We start from the raw sequence: 15,555 nt of genomic DNA, 5'->3' as shown, positions 1-15,555 counted from the left end.
CGAGCTAGAGAAACTTTTTTCTGAGAGACAAGCAAGCAGTGGTAAGAAAGCTTCATATACTTCCTCGAGTTCTCAATGTTTCCATATTTTACGTGTTTCTTTTAAACCTTTAGTTCAGGCCATGTGAGGTAGCTTACACCTGTAATCCCAGCACTTTGGGTGGCTGAGGCAGGTGGATCGCTTGAGCTTTGGATTCAAGACCAGCCTGGGCAACATGGTAAAACCCCATCTCTACTAAAAATACAAAAATTAGCCAAATATGATGGTACACACCGGTGATCCCAGCTACTTGGGAGGCTGAGGCAGGAGAACATTGAGCCCAGGAGGCAGAGGTTGCAGTGAGCTGAGATCGTGCCACTGCACTCCAGCCTGGGCAACAGAGAAGAGGGCAAGACTCGGTCAAAAAAGAAAAAAACTCTTTAGTTCAATGGCCAAGTTTATAATTCTTTTACGCAAGTTTAGTAATCTCTCCTCTCCATGTAGCTCCATAATATTTTAATAAACTTCCTAAGGGCAACATCTTGTGAGGTAGAGCATGTTTTTTCTTGGGATATGATTCCTCTTGACATGTGAATTATCAGTAAAAAAAATGATGGTATCATTTTTACCTTGATGAGGTAAAAAAAAAACAAAACAAAACCAAAAGCAAATCTCTAAATAATTGTTATGACAGAGGCCCAGAAAATACGTTATCATCAATTTCAACATTTCTTTATGCTAGATTGAAGGAAAAATGCCTTTCCAGCCTAATCTAGTCACAATTTACTCAAAAGAAAGAGCATTCACGATTGAGTTTCTGGGGGAGGTTTTCTCCTGGGAATTGCAGGACCCAAATCGGCACCCTATGATACCAGCCGTGGGCACAGAATAATGGGCACAGACCTTTAGAAAGAAAGAGCATCCAATTTGTGTCCCTGACTTCAGCAAACACATTTGAACAATGTAGATCTAAACACACATCTGAAATGACTGGCTCTTTGTTTGAACACATCGATCAGCACATAGATACATGCTTCCAGGTTTTTGTTTTGTTTTTGAGATGGAGTCTTGCTCTGCTGCCCTGACTGGTATACAGTGGTGATATCTTGGCTCACTGTAACCTCCACCTCCCAGGTTTAAATGATTCTGCTACCTCAGCCTCCCAAGTAACTAGGATTATAGGCACGCACCACCATGCCTGGCTATTTTTTTTTTTTTTTTTTTTAGTAGAGGCAGAGTTTCACCATGTTGACCCGGCTGGTCTTGAACTCCTGACCTCAGGTAAGCCACCTGCCTCGGCCTCCCAAAGTGCTGGGATTACAGGCGCGAGCTACCACAGCCAGTCCTGAGATACCTTTTAAGTCAACCCTTTGTGCTATCTTTAGCTATACAACTCTTAGGCCTTGTGTCTTAATTTCTACAAATTCCTCTTGAATAGCCTTCATTGGATTAGTTTTTAAGTCCTTGGTCATTTTCCTCACCATTTTCAGTACAAAACCTTCCAAGTTTACGTATCTGACTGGTAGAGTCTACCATGAGCTATGTCCTGAGACCGTATTTTGCTGATTTTTATCTCTGTCTCTTTCCCAAAGAAAATTGTAAACACTTTAATTTATATTTTTATCTCTGAACATCAATTTCCTCATCATTTTCTCATCTGTAAAGTGAGGGTAGTACCAGTGCCTATTTAATAGATTTTGTTCTAAAGATGAAGTAGGTTAATAGCGGTAAAGATTTAAGGATAGCTCCTGGCATGCAACAAGCACTGAATACATGTTCAATTTCATTCTTGCTCTCCTGTTGCTTGGAAAGCAGGTAAAATACTGTTTCAAATTCGTTTGGATTGATTTGGAGATATTGATAGAGAAATATAGGCTGCATCTCAAAGATGCAGTTAGTTATATAGGCTGCATCTTAGAGAAATATAGTTACACATCATGGTTGTAACTAAGTCTAGATCGGGGTCAGCAACCTAAGACCTACGGGGCAAATCCATCCTGCTGACTGTAAATAAAGTTTAACTGGAACACAGCCACAGTCACATCCTTTGATTTATACATTGTCTATTGATGCGTTCATATACAGCTGTAGAGCTGAGTAGTCACAACAGAAGTTATGAACCGAAAAATCTTAACTACTTACTATCTGTCTCCTTACAAAAAAAAACTTTCTGACTCCTGATCTAGGCATTTGATATTTTTCTTTAAGTTCTAGACAGGATCCTGAAAAGTTGCATTTGAATGGTGATTTTGTAAAACGCTACTCTTTGCAATGCAGAGACACTTAGGTTGTTTTTCAACTTTCTTAGGAAGAAAAACCAACACTACACCTTTGAAAAGAAGAAGAAGAAGAGGTAAAAAGAAGTAATTGATATGCTTTTCATAATTAAACATTTAATATTTAACACTCTATACTGTGAGTAATAGGTCAGTTTTCTTAATTGGCATATGGAGCTAGTGCTAAGCCTTGACATTGACCAGAAGTTCATTTTAAGACCTTCAGTGAAACCAGTGGCTTCAGTGTAACCAGATCCCCAGTGCCCCAGTCATGTGCCCTTGCAGGGTTCCCTGAGCAATGCTCACTTTCTTTTTTATTGATTGATTGATTGATTGATTAATACATAATAAGATAGAAATATTTGGGGGTATGTGTAATAATTTGATACTTTCATATAATCAAATAGAGTTATTGGGATATCCATCACTTTAAATATGTATCTTTTTTGATGCCAGGAACATTCAGATTATTCTGTTTCAGCTATTTTGAAATGTACAATCAATTGTTGTTAATTATAATCACCCTATTGATCTATTGAAAATACCAGGTCTTATTTCTTCTATCTAACTGTGTATTCGAACCCTTCATCAATCTCTAGTCATTTCTCCTCTCTCAATGTGCAATTTCTTCTAGAATCCCTCACACCAAGCTTCCCTTTTAGCCACAGAGAAAGCTCAAGTGAAAGGGAGGTGAAGCAAAGCAGTTGGCAAAGAGGGAGACAGACGCCACCCCGAAAGGGGCTCCATTAGAGGCCACATTGCCATCCTTCCCTCCGTCCCCTCAGTCAATGCCTGGAATGGGGAGATGAGACTAAAAGTTGAGGGTTTTAAAAAAAAAAAAAAACAACAACAACATAACATCAAAGCAATGATATGAGTGGAAATCTCCCTTTGAAACATCTGGAGGAAAATCACTGTGTGATAGGTGGATGTGACCAACCAGCTTTAAAGATGAGATCCTACCACACACCAGGCTGTTGTGTGGGATTTTAGAGGGTGGAGTGGAGGAGGACAGTGTCTGTAGCTATCTAATGTGCCATAAAAGAAAGACTCTGAAATGTAACTGATTCATGGGGGAAATCCCTTCAATACATTTTACATTATAAAAGAAAGTTCTCAAGACAGGCTGGGGGGACAATGCACAGTTGTGAAAGAAGATGGAATGGAAAACAAACAATGCTTCCTTGCAGCTCCAAGAATTCCCAGAGATAAAAATATTGATTTTGAACAACCTGAACTTCCTGTGACCTGTGGTGAGCTGAAGGGCACTCTACATAAGGAGCGATTCAAACAAGGTGAGTTTGCTGGTGATCTACAGTCTCAGTTGGCAAACATCCACATTGAGAGCATACTGTTTAGGCATAGACACCTGCTTTGAGGTTCTGCAAAACTAGCCCCAGGCTTGGTGATTTGCTAGGAGCTCTCCTAGGACTTGGGACATCATCACATTTGCAGCTAGAGTTTATGAGTGAAGCATGCAAAAATGGCAAAGGGAAAAGGCACATGGGGTGAAGATCAGAGACAACAAAAGCAAGCTTCCAGGAATCCTCTCCCAGCGGTCATGCAAGACTCACTTAATGCTTGCAGCAACAAGATGTGACAACGTGTGTAAAATGTTGTCTACCAGGGAAGCCAGCCTGAGTTTAGGAGTCCAGGGTTTTTACCAGGGGTTAGTCACATAGGCACCCTCTGCCTGGCACATACCAAAATTCCAGATTCCCAGAAGGAAAGCAAGTGTTCAGCATAAACCGTATTGTTTGTGCAAACAATTTAGGTACAGTGAGCCCTCTTCTTCATTTATGGTTATAGATAAATGCAATTTATTTACATATGTCTGAATATAATGCATCAGGATAGGTAGTTCCAGGGTTACAGAACATTCCAACAAGATTTCTTTGGATAGGCTACCTCAAATTCATTCTTGTAAGAGAATATAAATAAATTGCATTTATTTATAACCATAAATAAGAGGGATTTATCTTTAAAGGGCTTTATCTTTACGGATGAACAATATGTTTATTGATGTTGTTTGTTCGCCCACAGTGAGATCTGGGAATGGTAGAACTCTTCTAAAATCCAAATTCCCAAATGCCAATGGCCAGCCTTGCACATAGACAATGGCCAATCTTGCATATAGGCTCTCTAAGGATAGTCTCAGGCCCACTATGTTAACTCTTTTTTGTACAACGATGGTATTTTTACACTTTTAAAATTCATAAAACATTAGCCTATGAGGCCATTTTTCCTTTCCCTCATGTGAAAGGCCCACAAGACATCCAACTAGCACCCAATACAAGGGCAAGCACCTCATTACTTGTGTGGAAAATGTACACACCTGAGAATCACAGCATTAACTTTCACAGCCCCATTTCCCATAACATCTGTAAAGCCTTCTGCTAAATGGGAAGATAACAGAGTTTAGAATTAGAAGACCTGCAATCAAGTTTCAGCTATACCAAGAGTGTCTGATTCATCTACAGCCAGGTACGCGGTCTCTCTAAACTTGAACTTCCTTCTCTACAAAATCAGAACAATAATATAACTTGCTTCACCATATTATCATGAGAAAAAAACAGACATAAAATACTTCACAAGTTATAATTGATAATTACAGGACCAGTGTTCATCTGTTGTGACTGACACCCCCCACACACAATATAGTTCTTTGAGCACCAACAAATACAAATGTTTGCCCCATGACTATGTTGCATAAGCGTAATTTAACTTCTCCCACTCTATAACATTTTCATAATTACTTTAATATAAAATAACCATGAGTTTGAAATATGAAACATATTGATTGTCATTTACTGAATGAACAATCTGGTATAAGACAAGACAGATTTGGCTATAGTAACGGCTTCCACATGGCCCCCTGGGAACCCAAGAGCACGGTAGAGGGCTTTGTACCTTCATCCACCTCCCTAAAATTAAGGCTGACTCTACATCAAGTCTCAGAGAAGGGAGGAGAAGGAATCCTGCTCATTATTTAGGGCCACTCCCCCCATCCACCCCCGACCTTTGGTATATAGCAAAATACTTTGAAAAGGCAAATGTTGGTAGTAATACGTCTTCTCATTGCATGAAGGTCAAAGAAATATACACACATGACAGAGTCACCTTCTTCTCTGTTCCTTCAGGCTGGGTATGAAGCCCCTGATGTCTGAGTGGAAAATTCAGACTCTACTGCTAGGATCCTGAGCCCAAAGCGGGAGGCTCCAGATCCCAGCATGGGGGGAGGTCAAGTTCAGGTCTTTTCACAGTTGGAGAGCTTACCTTGTCTTGGTTTTACAGGAACCTCAAAGAAATGTATACAGATTGAGAATAAAAAGTGGTTAACTCCCAGGGAATTTGAAAAGAAAGGAGGCCGAGGAGCATCCAAGAATTGGAAGCTAAGCATACGCTGTGGCGGATACACCCTGAAATCCCTGATGGAGGTATTCTAGTGACAAATGGCTGAAATCAAGGATTTAGCTGTCATGCTTCACTAACACCAGGCTTTAGCAGAATTTCTCAGTGTCCAGAAACTCGTCATGACTGCCTCTGCCCAGGTCTCGATGCATACGTTATTACTAACATTCTCACCTAAGCATTACCTTGGCTGGCTTATATTACAGCTTAATCCTCTAAGTACTTTATTTCTCATCCTTTTGAAGGTCAGACACTAATAAACTGTGGAATTTGGTCACAGGAAAGTAACGTAAACTGGAGGGGAAGTCTTAAATTTGGGGGAAAGGGGTAAATGTTAAATGCACACACACATATACACACATATATATATCCAGGAACTACATATACATATGTATGTAGTTTTGGATTATAAAATATTTCAACAAGATTTCTGTGGATAGGCCATCTCAGATTTATTCTCGTAAGAGAATGTAAATAAATTTCAGTTTAAAGTAACTTCATTGCTTCTCATGTCAACCCCCTGATGTTACAAAAATACCTGTGTCTTTCGACTCCAAACACAGTGCTTTCTGTTGCACACCCGCAGACTGTCCTTCCTTGTGTCACTCTAACAATTAAAAAAGAGATCAACCAGGCACAGTGGTGCATGTCTGTAGTCCCAGCTACTCAGGAAGCAGAGGCAGGGGACTCACTTGAGCCCAGAAGTTCTGAGCTGTAGTGTGCTATGCCAATTAGGTGTCCACGCCAAGTTCAGCATCAACATAGGAGACCACCAGAGTGCCTAAGGAGAGGTGAATGAGCCCAGGTTAGAAACGGAGCAGGTCAGTACTTTCCTGCTGATCAGTAAGAGGATTGTACGTGTGAATAGGCACTGCACTGCACTCCAGCCTGAGCAACATAGCAAGACCCCATCTCTAAAAACAAATGAATAAGTAATATACAAAGTAAAAGATCTTTGATCAACAAATATTTATTGAACCACATCTAAAGCTATGGAGAGTATACAAAGTGTGAGCCCCCACCCAGAAGGAAGGCTGTGCTTTCATAACTGCAGGCCCGGACAGAGTGTCAATATTCTCACAAGAGACATTGGAAGAGGTGCAGTAGTTCAAAGAAGGGAAGGTCATTTCTAGCTTTGAGGTGGAGGATCATTTTGTGGAACTTCTGCACTGAGCTAGGTCTAAAAAGATGAACAACTAGCAAAACTGTAGAATGGGACATTCTGTATACATAGAAAGGACAGCATGCAAATCCGCTCCACAGTGTGTCAAGAAGCTGGGGGAAATGAGGTGGCTACCTTCTCTGGACTGATTGTAGAAGTCATAAGGGCAGAGGAAAGCATCGACATGCTTCCTTTAATCCCTGGAGAATCATGGAAACTAATGTCCATGAAAACGCCTTGAATTGGAGTTAATAGTGTGACATCCAGGTAGGAATATTTAGAAGGCAGTCAGAAACACTAAGCTCACAAAATAAAAGCGAAAATCCATCAAATCACTCATACCTTTTCTTTTCCAGAAACGACATCTGCCAGTACCACCAACCACAAGAAAAAAGGTGATCAAGTGACCTTCTGCCAATGTCTCATCTATTACGTTGTTGATTTTTTATCTCTGTCGCCTTACTGTCTTTAAACTGACCCACCATCATAAAATTTGATTTTACAATATGAGCCCTTTGCTATTGCTGCTTTCCAACATTATTCAATGTATAAGTCCAGGGCTCCTTTGAGCATCAAAATATTTGAGATAAAGATAGAAACAATCCTCAAATAGATTAAAAGATAGAACTGAATCATATGTGTTTTTTAGCCAAGAGCTGTGTGTCATAATTTTTTTTTTTTTTTTTTTTTAAGATACGGCGTATTGCTCTGTCACCAGGCTGGAGTGCAGTAGCATGATTTCAGCTCACTGCAGCCTCCACCTCCTGGGTTCAAGCAATTCCCCTGCCTCAGCCTCCCGAGTAGCTGGAACTATAGGCACACACCACCATGCCCAACTAATTTTTATATTTTTAGCAGAGATGAAGTTTCACCATGTTGGCCAGGATGGTCTCAATCTCTTAACCCCATGATTCGCCCACCTCAGCCTCTCAAAGTGCTGGGATTACAGGCATAAGCTACTGCGCTGGGCCATGCTTCTTTTTACAGAGGGTCGTGCTCTGTTGCTCAGGCTGGAGTGCAGTAGTGAGATCTCAGCTCACTGCAACCCTCACCTCCCCGGTTCAAATGATTCTTGTGCCTCAGCCTTCCCAGTAGCTGGGACAGGTGTATGGGATGACACCTGTCTATTTTTTTGTATTTTTAGTAGAGATGGGGTTTCACCATGTTGGCCGGGCTTGTCTCAAACTCCTGACCTTAAGTGATCTGCCCACCGCAGCCTCCCAAAGGACTGTGATTACAAGCATGAGCCATCGTGCCTGGTGCCATTCTTTAAAAATAAAATAAAATAAAATAAAAAGATAAGGCTGGCATTGGAAAAATAAGCATGAGTTTGAGATGCACAAAGCAATGCATTTAGCATCTACTGCCTTTGCAACCTCAACATAAACACTAGTTGTTTTTCATTGTTTTTTCTAGATTCTATATTTAAGAAATAAATACAAAGTAAAAGTTCCCCTACAAACATCTTTAGCGTTCAAGAATTGGAAGCTAAGCATACGCTGTGGTGGATACACCCTGAAATCCCTGATGGAGGTATTCTAGTGACAAATGGCTGAAATCAAGGATTTAGCTGTCATGCTTCACTAACACCAGGCTTTAGCAGAATTTCTCAGTGTCCAGAAACTCGTCATGACTGCCTCTGCCCAGGTCTCAATGCATACGTTATTACTAACATTCTTACCTGAGCATTACCTTGGCTGGCTTATATTACAGCTTAATCCTCTAAGTACTTTATTTCTTATCCTTTTGAAGGTCAGGCAGTAAATTGTGGACTTGACTCTGCCACTAATAAACTGTGCAATTTGGTCACATGAAAGTAACTTAAACTGGAGGGGAAGTCTTAAATTTGGGGGAAAGGGGTAAATGTTAAATGCACACACACATATATATATCCAGAAACTACATATACATATGTATGTAGTTTTGGGATTATAAAATATTTCAACAAGATTTCTGTGGATAGGCCATCTCAGATTTATTCTTGTAAGAGAATGTAAATAAATTTCAGTTTAAAGTAACTTCATTGCTTCTCATGTCAACCCCCTGATGTTACAAAAATACCTGTGTCTTTCGACTCCAAACACAGTGCTTTCTGTTGCACACCCGCAGACTGTCCTTCCTTGTGTCACTCTAACAATTAAAAAAGAGATCAACCAGGCACAGTGGTGCATGTCTGTAGTCCCAGCTACTCAGGAAGCAGAGGCAGGGGACTCACTTGAGCCCAGGAGTTCTGAGCTGTAGTGTGCTATGCCAATTAGGTGTCCACGCCAAGTTCAGCATCAACATAGGAGACCACCAGAGTGCCTAAGGAGAGGTGAATGAGCCCAGGTTAGAAACGGAGCAGGTCAGTACTTTCCTGCTGATCAGTAAGAGGATTGTACGTGTGAATAGGCACTGCACTGCACTCCAGCCTGAGCAACATAGCAAGACCCCATCTCTAAAAACAAATGAATAAGTAATATACAAAGTAAAAGATCTTTGATCAACAAATATTTATTGAACCACATCTAAAGCTATGGAGAGTATACAAAGTGTGAGCCCCCACCCAGAAGGAAGGCTGTGCTTTCATAACTGCAGGCCCGGACAGAGTGTCAATATTCTCACAAGAGACATTGGAAGAGGTGCAGTAGTTCAAAGAAGGGAAGGTCATTTCTAGCTTTGAGGTGGAGGATCATTTTGTGGAACTTCTGCACTGAGCTAGGTCTAAAAAGATGAACAACTAGCAAAACTGTAGAATGGGACGTTCTGTATACATAGAAAGGACAGCATGCAAATCCGCTCCACAGTGTGTCAAGAAGCTGGGGGAAATGAGGTGGCTACCTTCTCTGGACTGATTGTAGAAGTCATAAGGGCAGAGGAAAGCATCGACATGCTTCCTTTAATCCCTGGAGGATCATGGAAACTAATGTCCATGAAAACGCCTTGAATTGGAGTTAATAGTGTGACATCCAGGTAGGAATATTTAGAATGCAGTCAGAAACACTAAGCTCACAAAATAAAAGCGAAAACCCATCAAATCACTCATACCTTTTCTTTTCCAGAAACGACGTCTGCCAGAACCACCAACCACAAGAAAAAAGGTGATCAAGTGACCTTCTGCCAATGTCTCATCTATTATGTTGTTGATTTTCTGTCTCTGTCGCCTTACTGTCTTTAAATTGATCCATCATCATAAAATTTGATTTTACAATATGAGCCTTTTGCGATTGCTGCTTTCCAACGTTATTCAATGTATAAGTCCAGGGCTCCTTTGAGCATCAAAACATTTGAGATAGAGATAGAAAGAATCCTCAGAAATAGATTAAAAGACAGAAATGAATCATATGTGTTTTTTAGCAAAAGAGCTGTGTGTCATAATTTTTTTTTTTTTTAAGATACAGCGTATTGCTCTGTCGCCAGGCTGGAGTGCAGTGGCATGATTTCAGCTCACTGCAACCTCCACCTCCTGGGTTCAAGCAATTCCCCTGCCTCAGCCTCCCAAGTAGCTGGAACTATAGGCACACACCACCATGCCCAACTAATTTTTATATTTTTAGCAGAGATGAGGTTTCACCATGTTGGCCAGGATGGTCTCAATCTCTTAACCTCATGATTCGCCCACCTCAGCCTCTCAAAGTGCTGGGATTATAGGGATAAGCTACTGCGCTAGGCCATGCTGCTTTTTACAGATGGTCTTGCTCTGTCGCCCAGGCAGGAGTGCAGTAGTAAGATCTCGGCTCACTGCAACCCTCACCTGCCTGGTTCAAACGATTCTTGTGCCTCAGCCTTCCAAGTAGCTGGGACACGTGTATGGCATGACACCTGTCTATTTTTTTGTGTTTTTAGTAGAGATGGGGCTTCACCATGTTGGCCAGGCTTGTCTCAAACTCCTGACCTCAAGTGATCTGCTCACCGCAGCCTTCCAAAGGGCTGTGATTACAAGCATGAGCCATCATGCCTGGTGCCATTCATATATATATATATGGCTGGCGTTGGAAAAATAAGCATGAGTTTGAGATGCACAAAACAATGCATTTAGCATCTACTGCCTTTGCAACCTCAACATAAACACTGGTTGTTTTTCATTGTTTTTTCTGGATTCTATACTTAAGAAATAAGTACAAAGCAAAAGTTCCCCAAGAAACATCCGATGGTCACTACAGATGACCTAATGAAGAATTTCCCCTAAAATGTGTGTATAGCCAAAAGTCACACAGGGAAGCAAACAACAAAAAAAATTCTCTCCTTTTCATTTACATTTAACACACACACACACACACACACACACACACACACACACACACACACCCCGAGTTCTGCAAGGGAAAAAACCTTTTTTGAAAGTTAAAATAATGTATTGAATTTAAAGGAAAAACTCTATTACATTTAAATGAAAGACACTTAACCTGAATGCAAACCTTATTTTCTAGCTCAGACATTATCATTTTTTGTGTGTGTGTACTTTAAGTTCTGGGGTACATGTGCAGATCCTGCAGGATTGTTGCATAGGTACACACATGCCATGGTGGTTTGCTGTCTCCATCCCCTCGTCACCTACCTCAGGCATTTCTCCCAGTGTTATCCCTCCCCAACCTCCCCACCCCCCTGCTGTCCCTCCCCTAGTCCTCCACCCCACAACATACCCCTGTGTGTGATATTCCTCTCCCTGTGTCCATATGTTCTCATTGTTCAACACCTGCCTATGAGTGAGAACATGTGATGTTTGGTTTTCTGTTCTTGTGTCAGTTTGCTGAGAATGATGGTTTCCAGATTCATCCATGTCCCTACAAAGGACACAAACTCATCGTTTTTTATGGCTGCGTAGTATTCCATGGTGTATATGTGCCACATTTTCTTTAGCCAGTCTATCATTGATGGGTGGGAAAATTTTTAAGTGGGAGCCAGAGTGTCCTGTGAGGCTGCTGACCTCTAAAATCTTTTCCTTTGCGGAGAGGCCCTTTGGCCCCAGCAAAGGGACTGCACAGACTTCACTTCCATCTGTGAAGGTGAATTCTCCCACCATGGAAGTAGTTTGTGGAGTTCACAGACCAAAATTCTTCATGCTATGTGTATTCTATGGAAAAATGGTGAGATCACTGATACCTTCCATGGCCTCTCCAAGGCTGGGTATAAGAAAGAACTTGGTGAATGAAGGAGATGGAAGAACTTCCATTTTCCTAAGCTCTGACATAGGTGACCTTGGATATTTCTGCCATACCAGGAATTCACAATCTTTACAGAGCTGGCTCCTGGGGCTACCTGCTCCACTGGCTTTGTGACCGGAGACTCGGTGACAAGGCTCTGCAACCACTGGATTTCTGGAGAGAGACATTATTTGATATAATTATTAAAACCAAACATGTCTACCCAGTGCCAGACAGTCCAGGGTGATACAGCTTTGGCTAGTCCATTGAGCTGACCATCTCCCATCCCTTCATCACAGGTGCCCTCTCTCCACTCCCTGAGGGCCCACGACTCTTAGGTGCTGTGGTGCAATTGCCTCAGTTCTCAGAGGCTCTCTCCAGAGGGTCTGCCTCCCCTCTCCCCTTGGTTTCTAACCCTTGTGTCACTCTCAGCACTGCATGGGAAGTGCTACTGTTGCCAGCTTCCCTGCTTGTAAGTTTTTTGTTAAACCTGCTGGGCATAGCTGAGATACTCCAGGATTATAAGATAAAATTTCAAGCTAATCACTTACTGGCTACTAAGAAACCTCTTCTCCCAAGTGACAATTGTGTTCATTTGTTCATGCACTTATTTATCCATTCAACAAACAACTGTGGAGCCACTGCAAAGCTCCAGGTGATGGGCTTGGCCAATGAAATAATGCAAAACAAAGGAGGCCAAAAGGATGAACCTTAAGGATTCTGTCAGCCTCATTGTCTTGCCTGGGTGATAAGCAATGGGTCGGAGGGAGAGATTCTAGCCACTAATATACTATACTTTATCTTAGCCAAGAGGCCCAGATTGCTTCCTGCAGGTGGTAATATGGCTACCTTCCTATCATTGTGCCTTGGATCACACTTAGTTGTTTGTCTAAGGCCTCTCTGCCCTGGGCTACCAACAAAAGCTGAAGCAGTCATTGTTCCAGACTGGAAGAAGGCCAAGTCATTCCACAGATACCCAAGGTCAAAGCAAACTCTCAAGATTCAGGAGAAAGTGGAGAGATGCTTACCTTTAGGAGAAGAGCCACAGCACTGGGGACCTTGGAGGCATTTTATCTTTAGGGATTTAGCTTTCTGGAGAGCTGCAGAAAGTGATGGAGTTCTCTGGGACACCTGCCCACCGCAGCCTCCCAAAGGGTTGTGATTACAAGCATGAGCCATCATGCCTGGTGCCATTCTTTAAATAAAAAAAAAAAGATAGGGTTGGTATTGGAAAAATAAACATTGCTTCCGGCACGTGGTAATATGGCTACCTTTCTATCATTGTGCCTCGGATGTGCCTCCAGGACTCTGGGCCCTGTGATCACTGGGGATTGTGGAGGAAGAGTCAGCAGATTCCCTTTGCAGCTTCTCTGGATGGAATGACACTTCAAAATTTAGACAAACATGCCTGTTGGCCACTTGAAGTAGGAGGACCAATAGAGTTGCTCCTCCCTGAATGGCTTCACAATGGCCTGCCTTGGGTGTGAGAGACAGGAAATGGCACTTGCATTGGGCCAAACTGTCACAGACACATAATTTAGTGCTTTTTTATTCTCCAGCTAGATGTACAGGCCCATAAAAGCAGACATGAAACAAAAGAAGGGTTGTGGCATGAATCCCTTAAAATAGGCCGGGCGCGGTGGCTCACGCCTATAATCCCAGCACTTTGGGAGGCCGAGGCAGGTGGATCACGAGGTCAAGAGATCAAGACCATACTGGTCAATGTGGTGAAACCTCGTCTCTACTAAAAATACAAAAATTAGCTGGGCATGGTGGCGTGTGCCTGTAGTCTCAGCTACTCGGGAGGCTGAGACAGGAGAATTGCTTGAACTCAGGAGGTAAATGTTGCGGTGAGCCGAGATCGCGCCATTGCACTCCAGCCTGGGTAACAAGAGTGAAACTCTGTCTCAAAATAAATAAATAAATAAAAGTCTGCTCAAATGTGGAGTTAATGAAAAATCACACTCAATATTGTAAGCCAATCTTTCTGTTTTTTTCAGCAGAGCATACTGAAGCCTCACAACAATACGTTAGTTGACCCTTATGTAAGTATAAATTTCCAACTATGACCCCAAAATAGTTCAGACATTTCTCCAGGCATACTATGTCATGACTGTCTTTCCCCAAAGCGTGCTCAGTCTCAGTTGGAGTGTGTTGCTGTGTGTGATGAGCAAAGAATACCAGATGCATCACCAGATACAAGCCAGGTAAATGGGTCTGGGATTGGGTGTCTCAGTGCAAAAGCATCCTTGTGTTTCAATAGAAATCTTCTAATTTCCTCATTTCCCATGGAAAGTGAGTATGGGAGGCTGAGCTCTAGATCACTGAGGTCTCCAGAGACAAGTAATGGGCAGGGCTGGCCTGCTGATTAGGGAGAATGATCAAATGTCAGATAATAAAAGCATTTTCAAGTAGGTGGTGTGGATGGAAAGGAAAAATCCCAAATATCTACTCCAAGGTGCAGGCAGAGCTTTGACAGCCAGAAGGAACAGACTGAGCCAAGCTGTTGAGTTCAAGGTATGGACTCTGTCATTAATCCTGCAGAGGAACACACACACAGGAAAAGTGAGTTTCTTGTGAAGCCCCTATTGCTAGTCTGGAGGGAGGTTTAGGCTCAGTGTGCTGAGCTGGTTAGGACAAAAACCATCACCATCTGACAAATGATGAGGCATGTTTACTCTCACTTCTTGACTGGTGCTCAATGATGTACAAAGCTTCTCATTCCACAGGCTCCTGTATCAATCAAAATTAAGGCTGTTTAGGAATAAACAATTTTTTTGAGACAGTATCTTGCTGTGTCACCCAGGCTGGAATCCAATCACAGGTCACACCAGCCTCAATCTGCTGGGCTTAAGTGAACCTCCTACCTCAGCCTCCCAAAGTGCTAGGATTACAGGCATGAGCCACAGTGCTGGCCGGGAAGAAATAATTTGATAATGATTTATTGAAAGCCAAATGTGAGGAGTGACTCAATAAAATACACCAATGAAGTTGGGAGTGTTTGGAGTCTGTTACAAGTTGAAATGCTTTTAGAGCAGAGGTCCCCAAACTTTTTGACACCAGGGACCAAGTTTGTAGAAGACAGGTTTTCCATGGACCAAGGTGGGGTCAGGGGTAGGATGGTTTCAGGATGTTTTAAGCACATTAAATTTATCCTGCACTTTATTTCTATTATTATAACATTGTAACACATGATGAAAGAATGAAATAATTACACAACTCACCATCAAGTAGAGTCAGTGGGAACCCTGAGCTTGTTTTTCTGCAACTAAAAGGTCCTACCTATGGGTGATGGAAGACAGGGACAGATCATCAGGCAATAGATTCTCATAAGAAGTACACAGATCCCTCCCATGCACAGTTTACATGTTTGCATTCCTGTAAGAATCTAATGCTGCTACTGATCTGACACGAGGCAGTGCTCAGGCGGTAATGCTAGCAATGGGGAGCACTATAAATACAGATGAAGCTTCACTGGCTTGCCCACCACTCCCCTTCTGCTGTGTGGCCCAGTTCCTAACAGGCCATGGATTGGTATGGATTCACAGCCCAGGAGTTGGGGAACCCTGTTTTATAGAAAAGTTTAGGAAAAAAGAGGGACTCC

The 15,555-nt window shown here is 42.1% G+C and overlaps 1 protein-coding gene and 1 long non-coding RNA gene across 22 annotated transcripts in view; one reads left to right on the top strand and one right to left on the bottom strand.

The window, feature by feature from the left end:
• Positions 1–15,555, top strand: part of SP100 (SP100 nuclear antigen) — a 116,408-nt gene that overhangs the window by 85,343 nt on the left and 15,510 nt on the right. For 8 of the 18 annotated variants that reach the window (XM_074398873.1, XM_074398876.1, XM_074398871.1 and 5 more), the window contains 9 exons: positions 1,207–1,260; positions 2,288–2,332; positions 3,446–3,550; positions 5,550–5,692; positions 7,185–7,223; positions 8,245–8,361; positions 9,870–9,908; positions 13,952–13,996; positions 14,081–14,158. In XM_074398873.1, the coding sequence (XP_074254974.1) occupies positions 1,207–1,260; positions 2,288–2,332; positions 3,446–3,550; positions 5,550–5,692; positions 7,185–7,223; positions 8,245–8,361; positions 9,870–9,908; positions 13,952–13,996; positions 14,081–14,158 (665 nt within the window). The remainder of the gene's footprint in view (positions 1–1,206; positions 1,261–2,287; positions 2,333–3,445; positions 3,551–5,549; positions 5,693–7,184; positions 7,224–8,244; positions 8,362–9,869; positions 9,909–13,951; positions 13,997–14,080; positions 14,159–15,555) is intronic. The other 10 variants (XM_074398867.1, XM_074398869.1, XM_074398878.1 and 7 more) reach the window with 10 other exon arrangements.
• The window catches only part of LOC141584528 (uncharacterized), a 49,070-nt gene continuing 44,950 nt past the window's right edge, over positions 11,436–15,555 (bottom strand). For 2 of the 4 annotated variants that reach the window (XR_012517593.1, XR_012517596.1), the window contains 2 exons: positions 12,980–15,233; positions 11,436–12,125 (listed from right to left, as the gene is read on the bottom strand). This is a non-coding gene — a long non-coding RNA (uncharacterized LOC141584528). The remainder of the gene's footprint in view (positions 12,126–12,979; positions 15,234–15,555) is intronic. The other 2 variants (XR_012517595.1, XR_012517594.1) reach the window with 2 other exon arrangements.

Source organism: Saimiri boliviensis, chromosome 5, assembly GCF_048565385.1.
Source record: "Saimiri boliviensis isolate mSaiBol1 chromosome 5, mSaiBol1.pri, whole genome shotgun sequence".
NCBI classification, from domain to species: Eukaryota; Metazoa; Chordata; class Mammalia; order Primates; family Cebidae; genus Saimiri; species Saimiri boliviensis.
Note: the sequence above shows the minus strand (reverse complement) of the source record. Positions and strands in the feature narration are given on the sequence as shown.